General features: G+C 44.9%; 1 protein-coding gene across 1 annotated transcript; it reads right to left on the bottom strand.

Moving 5' to 3' along the window:
* Positions 1 to 46: 46 nt before the first annotated feature.
* ATP6V0E1 (ATPase H+ transporting V0 subunit e1) lies at positions 47 to 14,927 on the bottom strand. Its single transcript, XM_065408936.1, has 4 exons — positions 14,720 to 14,927; positions 11,624 to 11,671; positions 4,508 to 4,639; positions 47 to 584 (listed from the first exon to the last, which is right to left on the bottom strand). The coding sequence occupies exons 1-3, from the start codon at positions 14,821 to 14,823 to the stop codon at positions 4,546 to 4,548; spliced, it is 246 nt and encodes an 81-aa protein (XP_065265008.1). The 5' UTR covers positions 14,824 to 14,927; the 3' UTR covers positions 47 to 584; positions 4,508 to 4,545.
* Between the last annotated feature and the right edge of the window lie 1,101 nt (positions 14,928 to 16,028).

The following is a 16,028-nucleotide window of genomic DNA, read 5'->3' as shown; positions in this document are numbered from 1 at the left end:
ATAACTATACAACCATTAGATGCTTCCCAAGAATGTTTCATATAAAGCAGCAGATTCATTTTATTTCCATGTACACAGAAATTTAAGATTAAACTTTACGAGAATACAATCCATTGTAAAAAATAAATGCCATAAACACGTGGCAGCATCTTCCAGCCACCAGTTTTGTTGCACACTTTATTTTATGCAATTGTAGTCCAACAGAAAATGCCTGTGTATTACACTATAAATAGGCAGTCTAGTGTGTGGAAGTTTCATAAAGCTCATGGAGAATGTGCAACAGTGAGGACAAGGAAGAGGCTGCCCTCAAACTCACATATCCCAGAAAAAAATATTATAATTTCAAGTGTAATCGAAACAAGTAGAAGTTTATAGCACAGAAAAGGAGGTATAAATCTTATGTATTAGGCACATTGTTAAACAGTGTAAAAGGAAACCAGGAGAAAAATATAGGGCTTTGAACAAGCCATTTTAAGCACAATACAAACATTAAGGCATTAAACAGGTTTGGTATCCAGCCAGCTATGTTAAGGGCATCTTTGGATCAACGTAGCTTTTACATCTAGAGGAAATATCTTCTTTACCTGCAAAGCAAAAGGCAATTCAGTCATTCTCTTTCATAGAGGCAATTTACTAGCTGAAGAGCTGCTCAGCGAATTAACCATGGCTGTTTGCTTTCTAGGAAGATGCCATGCTGTAAAGAAACAGTTGTGGCCAAATAACTATAGAGCAGGGGTGGCCAGCCTGAGAAGGAGCCAGAAGTTACCAATATACATTGCCAAAGAGCCACAGTAATACGTCAGCTGCCCCCCATTAGCTCCCCCCCTGCTCCCAGTGCCTCCCACCCACCAGCAGCCCCTCCAGTCAGTGCCTCCCCATCAGCTGTTTCTTGGCACACAGGAGGCTGGGGGGAAGGACAGAGGGCATGGCAGGCTCAAGGGAGTGGGCGAGAAGAGGTGGAGTGGGGGCAGCGCCTGTGGCAGAGCCAGGGGTTGAGCAGTGAGCACCCCCCGGCACATTGGAAAGTTGGTGCCTGTAGCTCTCACTCCAGAGTCGGTGCCTATACAAGGAGCTGCATATTAACTTCTGAAGAGCCGCATGTGGCTCCGGAGCCACAGGTTGGCCACCCCGCTATAGAGTATGGACAGAATCTGCTTGGGTGTTTGAAAGTTCTTTCTGCAGAGATCTATCCCCAAACCAGCATCATCTATGGTGTTCGTACATTTATCATGTTTAATTGGGTCATATTAGAAGCTACCAGCTGGGAAGTTGTGCAGTTTTATAAATGGGTCTGATGAGAATTCTGGCAGGTGCCCTGGAATTTAGTAGTGTGTGCACAGAATCTCCAAAGTAACGCCAGGGATGCACATCCAAGATCTCTTTCAGTTGCAGTCTGCATGGCAAGTTTGTTCTGGAGCAAGAAGCCCACTGAAGGTTGTGTGGCTCTGATGGCAGAAGAGACGAGCAAGAGATTGGTACTCCTCAATAGCGTAATCAAGGTTGGATCTCTTAGCTAGCCCGCTCCAGCCTGAGGCCCTGTCAACATGCTTGTGGTTGACAAGCATGTTAGAAAGTTTCTTGCCTCTGGACAGTAAAAGATGCTTAGAAAACCATGCTGTAATCTTGATTAATACCCAGCATGGTTACTACACGTTTCTTCTGTTCACACAGGCAAGAACGTGTAACTCAGTGACACCACGCAAACTGAAGGTTGAAAACCCACACAAGTTGCTTTATAGCTACTTATCACAAGAAGTCAAGCAGAAAGGAACTCAATCAGTAATTTGGATTCTCTGGCAGAATCATTTGACTGGATTCGAACTCGCTCTCCCACCATCCCTTCAGATGAGGGACTTTCTGGTCATTCTATCACAGGGGTGGGCAATAATTTTCACAGGGGGGCCACTCCATGAATTTTGGTAAGTTGTCATGGGCCGCACATTTCTACTATATTAATGGAGGGGGTGCGGGGCTGGGAGGGAGTTTGGGTAGAGGAGGGAGCTCGGGGCTGGTGCACAGTGTTGGGGTGCAGGAGAGGGTGAGGGCTCTGAGAGGGAGTTTGGTGCAGGACGGGGTTCTGACCTGTGGCAGGGGTGTGAGGTGTCGGCTCTGGCCGGGAGGCGCTTACCACAGGCGGCTCCCATGCCGCTCCTGGAAGCGGCTACAGCCAGCTGCTGCTGGCATGTCTCTGGGCGCCCCTTGGGGGTAGAGGGGCAGCGGGTCTCAGTGTGCTGCCTGGACCTGCAAGCACCACCCCCGCAGCTCCCATTGGCCCGATTACGGTCAACGGGAGCTGCGAGGACGGTGCTGGGGGCGGGGGCAGCATGCAGAGCCGCCTCTCCCCTGCCAGGGTCTCGGAGAGTGCCAGCAGCAGCCGGCTGCTTCTGGAAGCAGCGTGGGGCCACAGCAGGCAGGTAGCCTGCCTGAGCACCCCGCTGTGCCGCAGGACTTTTAGCGGCCTGGCCTTGGAGATCGCGAGGGGGCAGAGGAGGCCGGACAGAAATGTTAGTCATGGTGGGCCGGACAGAAATGTTAGACGGGCCAGATCTGGCCCATGGGCCGTATTTTGCCCACCCCTGTTCTATCAGATATTAATCCCCCTTTTCCTCTGTATCAATTTATTTATAACGCTTTGGGATGCTACTCCACTAAAAGGGAAACATCTTCCAATAGATATTCTCTGGATAGCCATAGCTAGATTCCATCTCTCACTCAAGCTTGTTCCGGCTGGTAGTGGCAGCACACTCCATGGAGCAGACGGTTCATTATTAATTAAAAGCAAGCCCCACCTTCTAGTCCAAAGTGTCCATTCTATGTAGGTGATTATATTCCAATTCCAACCCCTGGCCTTCTGGGAATATGCCAGCCCTTCTGCCTGTGGTCAAGGTCATTACTCAGCAGAAACAAAACCCAGCACAATCACACCAAACAAATGCAGCTTGGCTGCTGTACACTGTTAGAGCTTTCTATCTGCAGCAGATCCCAGCCTACCTTTGGCTTCTACTGAAAAAGTAGGAAACAGAGACTTACATACACCACAGTTTGATACTATTCAGGCTCAGCCTGATTTGGAAACACTAGAGTTATGCTTAAGGGTTAGTACTCAACAAGCTTTACAACCAACATCCAATTGAGCGGCAATGTCAGCTATCATCCATATACTGCTGCTCAACTCTTTCAAAACATAGAAAATTATAGTAGTGAGGGGGGATTAAAGCTGCAAGACAAAGGCAGTAGAACACAGTACTTTGAATTATTCATTCAGTTCCATGGCTTCGTTTTTTATGCTGATGAAATTGGTCCCCACTGTGTGCTGAGACCACTGCCTGTCATGCTGACAAATGCTGTCTCTTGTCTTATACTTGGGGTATATCTACACTAGAAACTTAAGTTGACCTATATTAGGTCGACTTACACCACCGCATACTACGGTGGCTGTATCTCCATACTACCCTCCTTGGGTCAGTGGTACACGTCCTCACCAGGCGGGCTTGCAACGACCTAAGGGGGCAGTGTGGGGAGCAGAGCGCCCGGCACCTCAGCTCCGCTGGCAGCTCCCTGTCAGGAGCCCAGCTGCCCCACAGGCTCCTGGTGGGCCACCCAGGGCAGGCAGGGAGGGGCTGAACAGGAGCGGGAGGAGGGACCCTGGGCTATAGCTGCCCTGCTTTCTTGTCAATTTCATGGCTCCTGCCGTAAAATTGACAAGACAACCAACAGCCGATGTAAGTAACGCAGCATCTACACAGACATTGCATCGTCCTAACTACACTGACATAAGCCCTATGCCTCTCGTGGAGATGGAGTATGACACTTGCATCGATGGGAGCAAGGCTGTAGTGTAGACACTGACATAATTAGGTAGATGTAAGCTGCCTTACGTCAACCTAAATTTGATAGTGTAGACCAGCCCTCAGATTGTAAGATTTTGGGGGCAGGAACCATCTTTTTGTTCTGTGTTTGTATAGGGCCTAACACAATGGGGTCCTGGTCCATGACTGGGGCTCCTAGGCACAACAATAATACAAATGATAATAGTGTTACTCTGGAGAGTTAAGGTGGGAGGATTACCTGCTCTGCAGGAAGATGGTCAGGTCGCCTCAACCATAATAGTGTAAGGACTTGAGGATTGTTAAACAAAACCAACTTATGATAGGTGTTAAAGGGGGGGGGGGAATATTCCCCCTCCCCCCATACCCATTTTCAGGACTCTCATTTTGTTGCTAGAAGGAGGAACAGATGATTCCCCCAACACCGCCTGCTGTCACATGGTGTGGCACTCCCCTCTCCATCCTTTCAGAAATCAAGCATCCTAGTTCTAACATCTCAGTCTCCAAATGAGATTAAAAGCATCCAGTCCCAAATTCAAATCCTTCTTTGTTACAGACTGCGAAAACACTGCTTCCTCTTGTGAAACTACCCACCCATTATCCATGCTATTGCCTAAGTTTTCATTGAGCATTTAGAAAACCCAAAGACATAACTGGAGAAGGTCTCCAACCATATTTACCTAGTCCACAAAAAAGGCAGCAGAGAGGACAGACATCCTTAAGGCCACTGATACTGAAGATACCAGATTGTTTCATTGCTTAACTGTGGACCAAAGAGAGGGTTGAGCTGGGCCAGGATCGCAATCAGCCAACTGCAAGGGGGGAAAAAAAAAAAAAAGACATCAAGAGTATGGATAACTTGGCCAAGGCATAAAGGGTATCAGGAGACAGTAAGACAACATCGCTAAAGGTCTAACACCAAGTCAAAATGCTGCTAAGCCCAAACTCCTAAAGGTCTCACATTAATGGAAGAGCTCTAGCACTGTATTACACCTCAGAAGACTGTAGCACATTTGGACTGAGAACTATCCTCTTCCATTTAAAGTGATACAGTCAGTTGGATTTGATAGCATCTTTTTAATTCGCTGCTGCTTCTTGAAAAGTGAAGTGCTCTGGGACACATTCCCATCCTCTGGGCCCATGTTCCAACAACACTGCCTCCAGAGGTGCTCAAGGCCTCTCTAAATGGCAGTAGAAGTCAGAAAGGGTTACTAAAGCACATCACCTTCCAAATAAGGAGTATGCGTCTCATTTACTTTAACCGTAACTATGCCAAAATGTTTAGATATACAGAATACAGATGAAATTTAAATTGAAGCAGCGCCGCTTTTATATCAATAAACATTATGACAAAGATTAAATTGAGGGATGGAAGTACAGTCTAACAGTTAAAACAAAGGAACAGGAATTGGGAAATTTTGATTGTATTCCTGACCTACTATGCAACATTGGCCAAATCACTTAACCTTTGTGCCGGAGACATTCCCTCCAATAAATCAGAGATACTAGGCTTGGCTTTACAAGGAACATTACGATCCAATAAAAGATCTTAATGAAATGTATTGAACATTTTCAAACCACCCGCCCCCAATATAATTCTTATAAGAGCCTGAACAAAAATAGAACAAATTTACAACGGAAGTCAAAGAAATGGGTGTCTAGATCAAAGAGGTGCAAAGCTACTGAAACAATGTCAATGACAACAAAATCCAGATTAGCAGCAGCAGCCTCTCCCTCAGAGCAGCTGACAGACTAACTCAGCAGAAACCACAGCCAGAATGCAGAACAAGAAGAATTTGGGATGTGGAAAATATCCAGTAAAGCTGAACAGAAATAAATATTTCAGTATTATAAAATGTACTTGCTTTGGCTTTTTCTGAACTTGTAATATTTACAAAGAAACCTTCTCCTTTGCATGGATTTAGATCTCTGTAAAATATTAACTATATACACATGTTTAGTGAACATACTGTCTTATCCATCTGCTATTTGTAGAATCTTTGTAAGGAGGAGAAAAACCAGCTTTGAATGGGAGCTGCCACAAATGCATCAAAGTGCTTAGGCAGTCATGGAAAATTCCACATAAATCTGGATGCTTTGACCAGCAAATGAAGTGCTGGTCGGGTCAGCTTCAAAATGGCTACAGAACCCTTAGGCAAAAGATGCAGGGTTAGATAAAAGGAAGGTCAATCTTCTTGGCACTGACAAAATAAATATTTGTAAATTTTAGTGGTGTTAAAAATAATAATAAAAGCAACAAGATTAAGTAGGACACTAGCTAAAATCAAGCAAATGCCGTGGCCATAGTGTTCTAACAACCCCTCACTCCTCACACATTCAATAGTATTCTGAGTGTAAATCAACAACTGAGACCAGTCACTCATGCTGATATGCACAATGGATATTATGAAGTTGGTAAACGTCCACCCAGGACCAGTAGGAAAATAGCCAATTCATTCTCACTTGTAAACTGAAGAACCAGAATACTCTTATTTTGTTATCCCTAGCTACTGCAGGGAAAGGGTCGCTCAGCATCACACACATTATGTTGAACATAGCCTAATCCTTTTACTATATCAAGAAGATTCCTCAAGGTTCATTGATTTGATAGAAATTCTCCCCTCCATCACCAGAACTCTATGTGTAGCCCACTTACAAGTTATTTTTCAGATACAAAGGCAGATTAGAGGGGTACCAGAGTGCATTGTACCGACTGTCATTAACTTCCTGAACTAACACAGGTGGGGGGAAGAACAGGAACAGTTGATTGCTGTTAAGGGATAATTTGCCTCTTTACAGAGTGCAGAGAAAGGAACTCCAGGCACCAACACACACGCCCAGACCTCTCCCTATGTTCACTGAGATCAGACCCAGAACTGCTGTGAAATAAATGAGCTGGAAGCTCATTCTGAATATTGACATGTCCACAGCTGTACAATTAGGCTCTAGGCAAACACTGTACTGGTTTCAAAAGCTATTTGTTCAGATCATGCTGTTTACAGAACTTCTGAAGCACAGTGGCATTATAGGTCACTACCCAGATTGCTCTTTAGCTCCATTACTTCCCTGTAGTGCTGGAGGTCTGATCACTGAGAACACAGTAGTAGAAGGTAGGAGAGCACAGAGTTCAGTGCTTTGAAAGACAGAACTGTGGAAAGCTTCCCCACACACATTTATCTTATACCAGGCTACTTTACACTATAATCTATCACGACAAGGCACAACAAAATGGGGCATTCAGAGCACAATAAAGGAAACCTCTATATCCAACATCTAATGTTTTAGTGCTGCTACATTCCACATGCTACCTCCTGCAACAGTCAATGTTAATTATCATGCTAACTCAAAGAAATTATGGTCCATCATGATCAAGTATAACCATGTCATTTTATTACTGTATAGACTTCACAGCAATTTTAATTCTAATTCCATTCTAATGGTCTGAACACTACAATCTGTCTCTCTCTATAGCAGAATAAGAGCTCAATTCTGGTTTCTATTTAGATTCCAATTTGGGTAATTACAGTCAGCCCACCCAGAATTCTCCTGCAGATGCAACTGATGGAGTATTCCAAACTTTCTATTCTGAACTACTGGGTAGTACTTCTGTGTCTTCCTACACAGATCATATCTTTTACCTCAGAGGTGGCTTCAGTGATCTCAAAATAGATGTAGCTGAGCACCCTGGGTTTTTGATGGAAGGTACTACAGAAAGATAAACTTCTTATCAAAAAGACAATAGGAAAAAAAGACTGGAATGGGCATCTCAGGCTTTGCTTGTATCTGATAGAGTATTATGAGCTAAGACTATTACAAAAATGGAACAATTTAAAAAAAAAAACCAAAAAACAGAAGTAGTACCACTATATACTCTGCTTTGAGTCCCACCATGCTCCTGAGGTTTTGGTTACACTTCTTTTAGCAAGGTACAGCATATAGCACATGCACAAAAGGATATACAGTAAATTGTGTAAAGTTTCCCACAAAGCAACCAAATTTGTACAGCACAGTCAACAAGCTTAATTGGGATGACCCCTACCAATTCCACACATAGAGGAAGCCAATTTATTTTATCAAATGGCAATGATTGCTGTTTAATTGAGATTAAATTGGAATAAATTCAGTTTAATGTGGATGTATTTGGCTAGTGCCAAGTAGTTAAGTGGCATTTAACAGATACAAAACTCAACTTCATTCAGACTGGCGCTATCAAATGTTAAAAGAAATTATGATAATTTTTATATTTGCATTTTATTTAATCCAGAATTTCAAGACAAAGGTTTTGTAAAACTGCGTAATAAGAAACAGTCACTTCAGCAGAGTGGTAGGTCCTTGCAGGGGAATCTCATATACAGGGGACTACACTTGTGACAGTGCAGTTAACGTCAATTTGACTCTGATACCAATATAATAAACACTTTCACACAAAGAACCTTTCATCTGAAATCCCAAAGCTCCAATAGGATTAACAAATGGAATGTAAGTGCAACATTTCCAGAAACTATTTTTTTTTAAAAATCCATAAATATGCAACACAAGGCAATTCCACCTTGGAGCATCAGAAGAGACAACAGTTCTCCTCCACATTCATAAAAATAGAATCCAAAGATGTAATTCCATATGATTGACTGTGTATTCACTAAGACACTTAGGTTTTGTCTACAATAGCACTTTTGTTGGCAAAACTTTTGTCAGTCAGGGGTGTGAAAGAACACCCCACTGACCAACATAAGTTTCACCGACAAAAGCGCAGGTGTGGACAGCGCTAGGTCGGCGGGAGATGCGCTCTCACCAACATAGCTACCGCCGCTCATTGGGATGGTTTAATTATGCCAGTGGGAATGCTCTCTCCTGCTGGCATAGAGCGGCTACACAGGAGACCTTACAGCAGTGCGGCTGCAGTGATACCTCTGTGAGGTCCGTAGTGTAGACATGGCCTTAGACATCACATATGAAGACTTTAACTTCTTCCACTTTTTCTTCTTTGCAAGGTGCAACTGAGAATGTCAGAGAATAAATCCTGGGACCATGTTTATTTGCATCTATCCCTCATTCAATAACACACAAGAGCAGATTACAAGTCATTTTAATGAAGAGCAGTTTTACCGCTGCCCTATTCCAGTACAGTAGTGCTAACCTCTTTCAGTACTTCCACAACCACCTTTTGTTTGAGGATTTCAAAGCATTCAATCAAGCCTCAGCCATTCTGTGAAGTAAATATCTCCATTTTACAGATAAGGAGTCTGAGGCACAGAAAAGTAAAGAACCTAGTTTCCAGGGATTCTGAGAACCCTTAAGTTTCATTAACTTCAAGGGGAATTGCCTGTGCTCAGTACCTTAAAAAAACAAAAACAAAAAAAACCCACTAGCCTTAAGTGGCTTGTCCAAGACCACACAGCAAATCAGTGGCAGGGCCAAAGACAGAAATTTGGAATCCCAATTCCCACTCTCCTCAAACTTTCTGCTCTCTAGTTTGATTAAAAATAAAAATTAAAAATAAAACAGAGACAAGTACAGTGCCTCAAAGCTAAATGGGCATAATCACTATATCCCAAAGACCATCAAACACAGCAAAGAGTTACTAGTGAAAGTGAGGACTTTGCTTCTCAGTTTCGCTTGTACACATGTACAGTGGATCGCAGTCTTGCCAGGGCCTACCTGATTACTTCACAATGCACTGGATCGCTATGAACCTGAGAAGCAGACTAATGACACTCCAAAATTCAAGTTATTGGGACCACAGCACAGCTCCTAAATACAAATAAATAAGCCATTCGCATTTCCCTAGAAAGAGGCAGTATGTTCCCTCTATTAGGAGCTATGAATCTCTCTCTAAAAATCAAGATGCTACAGCCATATTATGCTCCTCTTCTTTCAAATCATAATTTACTTCATCTGCTCATAGTCTAAATGCAATTTTCATGGTGAAATAAGAGGAACACATCATGGATATTTAATCTGGCAAATATTCGTGTTTACACAGAGTCTAAGGAAGTTGGATAAAGATGCCTCCATTGACTTTCTATAGAATCACCTTCATGAATTCACAGCAGTTAAGTGTATGAGAGTGTGATTTCATTAACATTTTGTGGAATACAATTCCCACATATGCCAGCTGAAAATTCATCAGTACAGGCTTTTCATTACACTGCATCCAGTAATTCTCTGACAGCCAAGTCTTGGTCTAATTTAAGTATTAAAATCTACTCTTGGGCATTTTTAGAACACCCATCTTCCCCTACCACAATTAGTACTTGCTTTCCACAAGTACAAGACAGCATGCTCCAGGCACTCATCCTTAAATAGGCAGATACCCACACAAGAAATAGCTTAATATAAATGTTTAAAGTTATCTATTTGATGGCATTCATCAAAAGCCCTAAGGGTATGTTCTGCTGTTCAGCCAATAAGTCAAGTTAGGTTAGTATATATTTTGTGAGAGCATAATTATGCTACTGGGTGGTTATTCCTATATGAACTGCAAGTGCGATGGACAGGGCTCACAGTGCTTATGTACAGACATCTTTTCATATTTAAATATAGATTTTTTTTAAAATGGCTTTTTAAAAATAGGATATGTCCTGGTTTAGTTGGTGTTTTTTTAAAAGTCAGCCAGGAGGCAGATTCCATAAGGCTTCACATGTGAAATATTTCAGGCCTGTTTAACCATAAACAGAAACTGGACCTTGCTTGTATAAAACCTGCATATCACAGCATTCAACCAAGCCAAACCCACACAAGCTTGTGTCCCTCGCCAGCTCAAGATGGAACAAGACAGACCTTACTTTAAACACGCCATCTACTACAAATAATGCAGACACTAAAAACATGGCTTTGTGTTGCCAATCCCTGCACCCAAAGTCCCAGAAATTGAGATGTATCCCTCTAAGAGGTTATTTATATTAAACTCATCACCATGGTGTGTTATGAGTGATGGCTTGCAACTAGAGAATGTGTGAACACTCCCAAATGGACTTGTTCTGTCATTGAATTATGAACAAGTCACCTAGTAAGATGTACCCACAATAGGTATGTCAGTTTACTGTCTGTACCAGTCTGTACTTGCAGAGAAAAAAGTGCTGTGTAGAAATGGCCTGAAAGGTATTTTGATCTCAATCACAAGTCCCTATCAAGAGGAAGAAATCATTTCACAGAATTAAGGGTTTTCACTGCAGACTGTACTTATAACTCATCTATTTATCGGCAAGGAAAGATGATATAGGAAGCAAAGAGGGTTGCAAAGTGTTTCCAGGAGCGCAGAAGTTGCTCGTTAGGTGGTTAAGAGAGAATTGTTATTAATACCATAAAATAAGGCATAATCAAGGAGCACAGTATTGATTTCAGTGGAAGTCAAGGGCTCTTGGCACCTCAAAGGATTTAGGCATGGTTGACCTGCCACTCTATCACAATAGGTACACACAAATAGTTATTACAATTAATACAAATTATTCAAGAACTGAGAAACCCTCAAGAGGCTTGAGCTGAATAACTCAAGGTCTGTAAAACAGAAAGCAATAGCCAAGATAAATCAATATAAAAGTACTAAGACTTTGGGTATATGTCAGAGAATAACATTCATCCAGATTCACTTTTATATATTATCCACTAACAGGAATTTTTTCAAGATTGCTGAAGGTATTTAGGAGCAAGAGTTCCATTGACTTTCAAAGGGAGTTGTGCTCCTAAATCCTTTTGGTGCTTTGAAAATTTCCCCCTAGACATTTATTCACTGAAGAGGCCTTTTTCATTTTATCAGGTGTGCCATTATTAGGAGGGGAGGCATTATTTATACTTACAAGAGGTAACAGCAAACGGCACAGGTCACCAGCATTGTGTTGATAACACTGCAGAAAGAAATAGGAAAAGACAACTGATTAAGAGTCAGAGGCACAGAAAATAAACCTAAGAATGCATTTGGCTATGATCACATGCAAGGTGACTCAAAATATGAATGTTCTAATGACAGTCTAATTTCTTGTAATGTAACAGTATAACTGGAAGATAGATGTGCCTCTCTAACCTAGGACTCTGCACAGATTTAGTTTGCCATTTGCAAATAAAAGCATCTCATTTTTGTTTGTAGTATAAATATTTAAATACAAAGCACAAGACCATACAGCCTTATCTAAAAAGACTGTTCCAAAGAGAAGATCTCACGTAACAAGCTTTCTTCCTTTTTTACAATTGTCTCTATTCAGTAAATCAGAACCAAATTCTAAAGCACCTTTTCTGTTAGATTTATATGTGAAAACCCAAAGGTACAGTTTATAGAATTCTTCATTTGGATACTCTGTTTGCAGAAAATCTCACTGAAAACCAGGAAATTAAGAGCCAATTATTTTGTTTAAAGTGAATCCTGTGGACTGTAACTATTGTAAAATTAAAGATCTTTAAAGGACAAACAAAATCTTGGAGATAATATGACAGTTGTCCAGAATGGGAAGATCCTTATTGGAGAGGATTGTCAGAGCAGGTGTTAATAAAATGACAATAAAGCAACTGAAGCTGTAGTGGTAAAATCGTGGCTGAACAAACATTTCAAAATCATGTATAGATAGGAAAATTACATTTTCCAAGAATGAGTCATATGTTCTGCCCATGGAACTCAATGGAAGATGTGTATTGTGTGTCATGATTTTTTTTTTATTTAAAAGAAAAAAAAAGAAAAAAGAGGAATTCCTCTATATGTAGGTTTTCAGTTGTGTAAAAAGAGTTCAACCTAGATAATAAAAATCCTAATCAGCACTGGAAATAGGTAGATCAAGTAACTCACTTTGCCTCTCAAACTATAAAATGCATAGCTCTGCTCAAGAATAGTAACTTTAACATTAATGCTGGTGTTGTTTCTAAAAAGTAGATTAAAATACAATACAATTATAATGTATAGAGTATCTTTCAAATACACTGTACAAGAAATTTGAGAGATGCAAAACGGTGAATGGTCTATGCATTATATATGAGAAGACGATGGTGGTGTTAATTGGGTGAATAAATTATTCAGTTTTTGTGGCCACAGCATCATGGGCTGTGGATGGGGGTTTGGGGGGCAAAGTAGCATCTCCTCCCCCTCCCTGTTGCTCCTGGATGCACGGCCTTGGTGTTGGTTGCTGGGGCCACCCACAGGGGTTAGGCCCTGTCCCACCTCTGGAGACAGCTGGGGCACAAGCCTGGAGGAACAGGCAGCTGGTGAGTTCCCCACCTTCCCAGAGATGGTAGGGCTCAGCCTTTGGGCTTCAGCCCCAAGCTTCGGGCTCCGTCCCTGGGCCCCATCCTCCAGCTGCAGGGCTTTGGGCTCTTGCTGCGAGGCTTCAGGCTTCAGCCCTCCGCTGCCTCCCCCATTGCCCCTGAGGCCTCCCCCGACCCTCCATCTGGGGCTTCATTTGTCCCCAGGCTTGCCAGAGCTGAGTAAGTCTGTTGTGCAAAGTGATACTTGTATGCAGGGCCGGCGCTTCCATTTAGGCGACCGCCTAGGGCACCAGGCGGTGGGGGGGCGGCATTTTGCCACCCTCGGCGGCAATTCGGCGGCGGGGGGTCCTTCCACTCTCCGGGTCTTCGGCAGCAATTCTGCGGCAGGTCCTTCACTCGCTCCGGGACCCGCCGCCGAAGTGCCCCGAAGACCGGGAGTGCGGAAGGACCCCCCCGCCACAGAATTGCTGACGATGACCGGGAGCGCGGAAGGACCCCCGCCTAGGGCACCAAAAACCCTGGCGCCGCTCCTGCTTGTATGTTTGTTAATAACACTTTTCACAACAGACTTACTAGCTAGCAATAAATAAGTTACAATGATTTGGACATGTATCTGTGCATATTCATTGGGCTTTCCCAAAGCTAATTAAGTATTTTAGGGAAAAGTATGAGAGTAGCCACCAGCAAAAATTGGTGGCCGCACTCTAAGGCCACCAAAAAATTTGTCCTGAGAACCCCTGATAGGTGCTTATGTGCCCCTTCACCCTAGGAGCACATCCCAAGTACATAAGAACAGAACAGCAACATCTTATGATCTGGTGGATGAATACAGGGAGAGCATGCCAGACAGCAGGATGTACAAAGAAAAAGGTTCCTGTGTCATTAAAAGAAGCTACACTATAACAGCAGCTACATATGGGGTCTCAGGCTCAGTCCCTGCAGATGCTTAGCGATCACAGCAAAGCAGCACATTAGTCCGCACCCCCCAATCACATGACTCCGCTCAGGCGGAGCAAGACAGACACATTCAAGCAGACAGAAAATAAATAAAAAGGGAACTACGATGAGCAAGTGGCACAAGACCACGTCTGTCTGTGCTACTGAGATGCAGCCAGACCCCCACCCCGGGCAGACACCTGCTGCCCTCCCGCTCTCCAGACAGAGGGCTGTATTATATGAGGGTCGAGATACTTCCTGCCAAGGGCCCTTCTTTGGTTTTATCGACTATGCCCTGCCCGGTAGACCGAGAGGGAGGATCCCTACAGGCTTGGGGGGGGGGGGGGCACGCAGCCTCGGGAGAAATGAAGGGGGAAGGTGGGCCCCGACGCCCGTTCTTCAACTGAAATCAAAGAGGACAAGAGGGCCCAGGGGGAAGAAAGAGCCAGATCCGCTCCCCAGGTGCAGGGGGCCACAGCCGCCACCACACTCACAGCGCTGCCTCACGAGCCTTCTTCCCCACACAGCTAGGGTGACCAGATGTCCTGATTTTATAGGGACAGTCCCAATATTTGGGGCTGTGTCGTACATAGGCGCCTATTACCCCCCCCATGGCACGCAGCCCTGCCCTTCTCCCCATCGGTGGGGGGACATGGGGGCAGCTCCCCCATCGGAGCTCTCCGCCGCCGGAGGATGGGTGGGGGACACTCTCCAGACCAGGACGGGATCAGGGTCCGCTCCCCTTCTCTCCAGGCGGGCCCGTCACTCACCCGCGGTTGGGCCCCTTGGGCACGAACCAGGGCACGATGCCGCCGACTATCCCCCAGAAAACGCTCATGACGATGATGGGCACAGTGAGGCCGCCGTACGCCATGGCTGAGCGCTTCACTCTGACACACTCGCGACGGCACCACTCCGGGGTCCTGCTTGGCTCGGAGTGGGCCGCCGCCACAGCTGCTCGTGGAGCCCCGCCCCAGCCCCGCCGACCAACCAGCGCCCGGCACGTGACATTGGCTTGAGCCCGCGCTCGGCCTGGCCCGTAGTGGGGCGGGGCACGCGCGTGCCCGGCCCAGGGCTCACAACGCCTGCGCGGCTGGCTTACCCAGCCCAGTCGGCAGTTAGAGGCGCGGCCTGGCAGCCGGCTACACTTCTGGCTTCGGGCTCTCGCCCCCCAGCACGACACCCCGGTTTCCCGGCACCGCCCTTGGGAATAGCTGGTGCCTCTAGCCCCGCAGCCACCGCCTGCGGGAGGGAGCTCCGGTCCCCTACAGCACAGCGCAAGTCCAGTCTGGGGCTCCTGGAGGCGGCCCCTAGGCCTAGCCCCGGCGGCTTCCCGATTCCTCTCAGCGAGAGACATAAGGCGGGCAGTCCCCCAGCACCGATGGAGAGGACAGAGCAGGGTCGGCTCCAGCCGCCCAGAGGCTGGAAGGCCGCCCCCCTGCTGCTCAACTGAAGAAGTGAGGTTCTCACCCACGAAAGCTTATGCTCCCAATACTTCTGTTAGTCTTAAAGGTGCCACAGGTCCCTCTGTTGCTTTTTACAGATTCAGACTAACACGGCTACCCCTCTGATACTTCATTCCTTACTGTACAGCTACAGGATGCAGAGAGATTCCCACTGCCTGGCAGTGCGAAGTAGCCCATATGGACTCTAGGCTTGAACAAGAAAGGGGACCCCACCGTGCCAGGAGCTGTAGGAGTAGAGGAGGGCAAGCCCTATCCTCAAGAATTTAGTTTAAAGCAAGAAGCCAGAAAGAAATGGAACAGCTAGTGAAACTCTTCTGAGGGTGCTGTCAGCTCCAGGAGCAGCAAGTTCAATTGCTTTGTCCATGTGAAGTGGTTTCAACTTGGATTCTCCATTTCAAATCTTAGATTGTAAGGGCAGAGACTATACTTCTGTACAGCACCTACTGTATCAGGGGCCATATCTGATGGGCCTTTGTTGGTACAGCACACAAAATTATATTCACATTCTCCAAACGTATAGTCCTATCACATTCATATCAGTGGAAAAGTGGCCCTTTGGTCTAAAGCAGTGATTAGGACAAGTAACTTGGGATTCACTTCATAGACCTCGCTC

The sequence above is a fragment of the Emys orbicularis genome, chromosome 8, assembly GCF_028017835.1.
Source record: "Emys orbicularis isolate rEmyOrb1 chromosome 8, rEmyOrb1.hap1, whole genome shotgun sequence".
In the NCBI taxonomy this organism is placed as follows: Eukaryota; Metazoa; Chordata; order Testudines; family Emydidae; genus Emys; species Emys orbicularis.
The sequence above is the reverse complement of the archived record's forward strand: the minus strand, read 5'-3'. Positions and strand labels throughout refer to the sequence as shown.

What these genes read in the sequence shown, in the direction of transcription:
- ATP6V0E1 (XM_065408936.1), bottom strand. Translation starts at nt 14,823, where the DNA reads ATGGCGTACGGCGGCCTCACTGTGCCCATCATCGTCATGAGCGTTTTC. An exon ending in CCCAAGGGGCCCAACCGCGG is followed by an intron (nt 11,672 to 14,719) that starts GTGAGTGACGGG and finishes TTCTTTCTGCAG; the next exon opens with TGTTATCAACACAATGCTGG. An exon ending in GCCGTTTGCTGTTACCTCTT is followed by an intron (nt 4,640 to 11,623) that starts GTAAGTATAAAT and finishes CCCCCCTTGCAG; the next exon opens with TTGGCTGATTGCGATCCTGG.